The sequence below is a fragment of the Opisthorchis viverrini genome (genome assembly GCF_000715545.1).
Source record: "Opisthorchis viverrini unplaced genomic scaffold opera_v5_83, whole genome shotgun sequence".
Classification (NCBI taxonomy): domain Eukaryota; kingdom Metazoa; phylum Platyhelminthes; class Trematoda; order Opisthorchiida; family Opisthorchiidae; genus Opisthorchis; species Opisthorchis viverrini.
Window position 1 is genome coordinate 743,171 of NW_008751739.1, and position 7,119 is coordinate 750,289.

The window sequence follows — 7,119 nt, forward strand, 5'->3', positions numbered from 1 at the left end:
CTGACCAGCATTCAATAGTTCCCGCCATCAAAAAAGTGGCAGACTAGAACTCCTCTAACTGCTACCACCCCGTCACATCGCACGATATCGATAAAGGTTTCGCATTTGGTAAAGTAAAAGCCCCTTTTTGGTTTATTCATGAAATGCTTCCAAACGGAGTGCTGGACCCCTGGAGTGATACTTCGTGTATCCTCATGAACCTTTATATCCTGTCATGGTAATTTGTCTGCTCAATAATAAGTTTGGTTACCGTTTGACACGCGTGTTACAGCTTGTGAATTTTTGCCTACATTTCTGCAAAAATGTTAACAGCATTGGAGGCAAAAGGCTACCTGTCGGAAGGAAGTATATGTCATGTAAGGATAATGGCTATTAAGTCTTTTATATCAGGTCATGTGCCACAAACAACACGTTATGTTTGGTGCCCCACAACATACATCTTGGAATAAAACATTCCATAACCCTTTCCTTGAAATAAATGATTGTGTTCCAAAGAGACGGGGTTAAAAAATATTTTGAGTGAAGAACAGACTTCACGGTACATCGAGCAAAAGTGCATGTCTAACTGTGAAACAGGACAGTTGCTCGTGGCAACCACGGTAGAAATTGCAGGGACAATATTAGAGTTGATACGACTTTAAATTCTTCCATGTTATCAGCTATCAATTCATGTGACTGATATGAGGGAGGACCGTATACTAAAATTGCTTAAGTATGCATCAGTGTTGTGGAGAAATGGGAATTCTGCTGAATTCGCAGCCAGATTACTCTCGCTTTATTCATACCATAGGTCTGTTGTCCTGATACGTCCAGACCAGAATCACTGCACATTCAGGACCTTGCTAACATTTGAACTGGGAAAATCTGGCATCCGAGGCCAGTGTGCAACCGCCACTCTCTACTGTGGCACTAAACGGGTTATTTTTTACTCCTGAGCCATTTGCTAGCTGCTGGTCCGTTAAATGAGTTTGGTTTGGTCTCGGACATTCCGTCACTAGTCGGGATGATCTGGTACGGATCAGTGCTACGTCCCCTAGCGTTACGTCGGTAAGAGGGCGTCAAGTATTTTGCTGGTGCAATGGTGACCGATTTTGATTGGTTATTTGAAAGTCTATTCTGTTGGTTAACCAATAAACCTCTTCTCTAATTGGTCCACATCCAGATGAGCTTTGAGCTCGTCTCTCATGCTTGCGCCCGAGAACTTTGAGCAGTTTCGTAATCACTGACTCACTACTTTGACACATAGATTGAACCGATGCTTATGTCAGTTGGCTGAATTGGTAACATGCTTCGGCAAACACTCTCTTGTTTGCGACATGCAGTCTCAGTTAGAAAAAAATCTGGTTTCAACAGGAGACTCCATCGAATCCAGCTGAATCACTTGTTTATGATGGCCTACTTCAACTAAGTTTTCTACCTCATCATCGCCACCATCATCGGTCATCAAGAATATGAGCGGTCCACATGATATTAGAACAAGCGCTCGACCATTCAAACATTATAAGCTGTCGACACACACATACACATACGGAAAACGGCATTTTACAGTGATGCCCCAGCATTAAACAGTTGCTGCTGACGAAGTTTTTGGAGATGCTAATGCATCGGAGATGCAGGCTTTGAGATCAGATACAAGCTTTAATTTTGAACCGCCGCCCAGCGTATTTTCAATGCTTCAGTCTTTCTGGCACATCCTGGAAATAGGCACAAGAGGATTACCATTCTGTTGAAGACTGGAGCCTGTACCAGTTGAGCGTTCATCTGTAATAAGAAAGGAGTGACTGGCAGATGAAAACTATCGCAAAAGTTCATTTCGTTTGAAGAGGTGAATCCTCTATGGAGAAAAGTTAATAAACAACGGTTCCGACGCAGTTGTGAATTTCGTAGCCAAGCTGCAAGGAACCGACTTCTGGTCCTACTTCCATGGTATCCTCGAGGAAAGGAAAAACACCACATGCGGCCGATTGGTTACATATTCAAATGTACACTTTTCTGGATTGATACCAGCACTTAAGTTATAAAAACAAATCAGTAAACATAAAGCTCCGTCAGAATGTAGTGCCTTTAAAAAACTACTGAGTTCAGTGCTACCATGGGACAAGCATTTTCCGAAGCCTTTTTGGCCTGTTCACGTTGATCTTGTGGTGAAATACGTCATGTAAAGAGACCAGCTTCGTCATCAACCTCTTACTTTTCCATAAGAATCCTCAGGCCACCAACAGTTCTGGAGTATTTCAGGATGGGATGCAATAATGACTCGTCGGAGGTGGAACTACCAATATCTTTCACAGTTTTTGAGCGAATGAAAGAACACTCGGGAGTCTGCGGCAAGGTGCAAAAAGTCTTTATCTATTATGAGGAAAAACGGTACAGTGACCGACGAACAGCAGGATGTGACAGGTTATACCAAGTGTTTATTTCACGTGTGCACAGTTTAGTGTTCAAACTGGCCGTGCGAAACGTAGCGAGACTTAAGAACCTAAAATACCAGTAGCCACTAAAAATTTATAACGGAACATGTGCTGCTTGGGTAAGCTGGAAACTGTGTACCCAGATTCTCGGGATCATTCAGTAGCGTTCTGTTTTACTACAGAAAACTTGATGGAATAGGAGCAGCCTTGCCAGATTTATCACACTTGGCATATCCGCACTGACAGATGTGACATGGATGCATTTCGCTATAAGATTAACATATACAGAGATCCTTGTTACTTGGTGTTCACGTGATTGTGTGCCATATTTGGCGGCAAAGTGCACTCACATTTGGACAGGCAAGATGAGCTAAGTCGTCTTGTGCAATTTGATGAAGCTTACGAGGCCGGCACTAAGTGCTCGATAAGAAAAAATTTGTGAATGTCTTGATATTTCTCATAAAATTCATCAGACAACGGAAGCAGTTTCCCGATAATCAGAACATTGAAAATTGTCAACGACGAACTACTTCTCTTTGTTTCTCTTTGAAACTCATCAAGTATGCATAATATCTGAAGTATCGGCAACCTTCAATCACGTGAAAAATACTTAGAACCGATTGGGTAGTCATCGTTTTCGAAAAAGTTTGGTGACAATCGGTAGATTTATTGCTGCCTGAGACACGGGACATAGAATTTGGAGAATTAGGAAGTTTAAAGGCGGGGTCTGCGATTCACACCACAGCGGCTGATAGCTGAGGCGGTGGAAATTACTAAGCATCACAGCGTGAATAGAATCGAGGGTGTGGAACTGGCTAGCGCATGAAAAATGGTCTTAGATAAGCCGAGTTGACACGTGACTGTGTGGTTGTCAATCCACGTAGAATCATTAGCGAAAACGGAGGTGTGTGGGTGGAAATCGCGACCCGACCAAAGGTCACAGCTATCTGAGCACTAGCTCATCCACACAGAGGGACAGAAGATTCAAACGATGTTCAAGAGGGACCATCAAATGAACCGAACCAGAAGAACTAGACCCTATGCTGAACCCAAACACATGTGGGTTTTCCCACCGACCCAACACTTGTTCAACCACTCTAACACACTAAAATCCCTCGGCCGACACTCAAGACAGATTTAGTTTGACTTAGCTGATTGGTTCTCCTTCCGCCTTAAATCTCGACCAACCTCGGAACCTGACGAAGCTTTCGTGTCAAAAGCGAAACGTTGCCCAGCAATAAATCTACCTATTATTACCAAACTTCTTCGAAAACGACATCGGCAACCTTATTTCCTAAGTGAACACAAACTTGTAGTTAACCAAAGTCATACGGCTCTTATACATTATTTTGCTGCGCTAGGCCCCACCCGATAAGCACCAAGAAAAGAGAAACCGGTGGTCTTTGAAGCAGTATTGGGTTGTGGGAAATACTTTGATATTCAAGTATCTTGCAAAAGAGAACATGAGACTGTCCCTTTAGATTAGAATAGACAAGAGGTTTAGCTGATATTCAGTAGCGTCTCCCGTGAACGCCAAAAAGCAAATTCCATCGAGGCCGAGAGCAGCTGATTATCATGGCCAAAATATCCGAGGCTGAATTTGAATTTAAGATTCGAAGTTAAAGTTGGTAAAGTAGATTTGAAATTATACATAGGTTTACCTGAACGGGACGAAATTTCCTCTGTTCTGTTATTGAAAAAAATCGCATTTAAACCAACTCCAATTGTTTAGCGTCAACACGGGTTTGCCTCAACAAGTAGGTGAGGAGATTCAATTTTAACGGAGCGCAAGCCAACCTAAATATACTAAAACAACAGTTTTCTTCTAATCTGGTACCGAATGAAATTTCCAAAAGTTTGAATTAGTCTACGACCTTCTTGTTTTCAAAGTTTCACATTTACAAGACAAAAACAAAGTGCAAAGTTCCACGCCACATGAATGAATTATGTAATGATCAAAATGTCGTTACGCATAAGCCGTATGGACCAAAACAACCAAGATGAGCAAAATGTATACATTTTCAAGGTCAGTAATCACACGACTGCATAAAAACAAAGACAAGCTCGATCATAAGCACCACATTTTACAATGTTGAATCGTTTTCTGAAGCCTTATGCATCGTGTATCACATCAATATCATATGCTTCGATATCCTAAATGCAACGCCAACTAAATAAACAGGCGGGCAAAGCATTCAGTTGAAGAGTATCATGATCCATTTGAGTCTTCTGTTAACATCAGATTGATTTGCAAATGAGTGTATTTTATCAAGCACAAATATGTCCCTGTCTTTCTCATATGAATGTTGGTACCCATACATGGATATCCTGGTTGTGACTGCGACTCTCCCTCTCTCTCAGTATTCCTAGTCGCGCCTTTGTTCTCATTTCAGCATGAATTGGGCCTAGATTTTTTGCTTTTTTGGTTTGTAGTCTGGTAAAGAAACTATCTAGTGTGGAACCATAAGTTCCCATGGAAATGACTATCTAACTGATGTAGTATGATGTGGGACTTCGAACACACATGTCCATTCAAACTTGTCCCAGCAGGACCCTTGTGAACTATATTCACTTTTATGTATCTGGCGTGGATAGAACGGCAATCAGTTCGACGGGAACTCCTTCACTGAGTTAGACATGCTGATTGCTCACTTTGTAATTTTTGTAGCCAGAATAGTGCGCTCAAAGATATTGAACTTTGCTCACAAAATTCTGCACCAGGGCAATTTGGAAAAGGTCAAGGAGCTGTGTTCTAAACCAGGGAAACTACGCTATTTTTACATCAGGACCTATCTAAAGCAAATCACTGGCCTTAGAAAGTCCGACTTTTTGACCACCGAGAATTGTCTTCCTGAGGAGAAACTAACCCAAGTTAAAGCAGATAAAAAACGGTCAAAATCAAATGACCAAACAAAAGTTGTCGCGGGGCTGTGATGAACATAAATATCACGTATATCACAGAGGTTGTGTGCGTGTACAACTGACAACCGTCGACCCTGGGATTGAAATGTCAGGCCACGTGCGGGTTGTCTTACCTGATTTGACTTAGCGCGATGTGATATGCTGGCCAGAGGGCAGAATACTGTCAGAACTGTTGGCGCACGATATACTGCCAACGGTCACAGATTCGGAGTGGGATGTGCACATGATCAAAGTTGACTTAACTACCTTCGGCGAGTACTTGAACTGAGATGGCTCAATTCCGTTTCGAACCGTTTGGTTCATTGACTTTTCCTGGTGCAATCTGAACGTAGCTTCTGTTCGTTTATCCGAACATTTTTTTGCCCACTAGTTTGCATGGTGCACGCAATCTTGCAAACACAGTCGGTGCAGTCCTTCAAATTAATCCAGACCCGAAACATTAGGTAGCCTGATGCACCACTGAATTAGACCATCACAAACGAGAATCAGTTGGGTCTTCTGTCACAACTAAATTCGCATGCAAATCGGTGTATTCGACATAATCTGTCTTATGTGGGTTCAGCTAGAACATAGGGTTGGGGGAACTCAGGGACTGCGGGTTTCTGATGAGCCCCAACGACAGTGGAACAGGTTGGGGGCTGTCAAATTGTTTCCATCGAACCAACATGTTACCTTCAAGTAGTTCCTTATACAAGTTTCCTTTGTAGTCTATGGCCGATCTCGTTGTTGGTTGGGATTTTAGAATCGGACAATGCAGAACGGATGTGCGCTGTTGGTAGACGATTCACAGCATGTCGACAGGATGCATTGTGGCCGCGATCAGCTGTGCCTCTCGTTGTTGGGATTTTAGAATCGGACAATGCAGAACGGATGTGCGCTGTTGGTAGACGATTCACAGCATGTCGACAGGATGCATTGTGTGTGGCATCAGCTGTGCCGGACTCCTATTATTTCTTAGTGTACGTTTAGCACCAACGTGATTAGGGAAGCATTTTGCTTATTCTCAATTCTCAGACTTGTAAACTTTTTCTCCATGAGCTGCTGTTTTGTAACTTTCTTTGATAAAAATGGGTTGAGTTACTTTCAGCTCCAGTTTGAATCAAACAATCATAACCGCCATTTGAGTAGTATGGCAGTAGTAAGAACAGTTACACGAGCAAATACATAAGCTCTAGCAAACAGTGAAGAGGAAGGAGTGGAATAGAGGCTAATTGGACAAAACATTCCTGTCCCTGTGGAACGCGATCAGGGGATCATTTCCATCTAAAACCTAAAGACATATGTTCATCGTGATTGAGTAGGACGCAGTTGAGGCGACTGACTCAGGACACTTTACGAACCTTACGCAATATAACACCAATGAACGGTGGCAGATAGAAGCCAGCTAGGTAGCGTAGCCGTCAAGAGACAGCATTTTTGCTACTGGCACCAGCTGCTTGCTGTATCCTGTGGGTTGAAAAGAAAATAATGTGGATATGTATTAGTCGACCAAAGAACTCAGATTGCTCATTCGGGAGTTTTGAAAGAAAACAAGGAAATAGGAGATCTTGAAATAAAATATTGTTGGTAATTTGCTGGAGTGTTGGTAGCTCCAGTTCACTAGTTGGTAATCGATCAGGTGGCTGATGATCTGTTCACCGAGCTTGGCAGTTGGTTTGCGAATCAGTTGCTAAATTAGTTCTCCAGCTTGACCAAGCCAGCATTAGCACCTATACAAACTACAAATGGACGACAACCAGAGTAGCTCAGTGCCCAAATAGTCGAACCAGATTAAGCGGCAGATGAA

General features: G+C 42.6%; 1 protein-coding gene across 1 annotated transcript in view; it reads right to left on the reverse strand.

Moving 5' to 3' along the window:
* Positions 1-6,813: 6,813 nt before the first annotated feature.
* The window catches only part of T265_13604 (hypothetical protein), a gene marked incomplete at both ends in the record, with an annotated part of 4,192 nt that continues 3,886 nt past the window's right edge, over positions 6,814-7,119 (reverse strand). The window contains one exon of the mRNA XM_009169660.1: positions 6,814-7,002. Coding sequence (XP_009167924.1) covers positions 6,814-7,002 — 189 coding nt within the window. The remainder of the gene's footprint in view (positions 7,003-7,119) is intronic.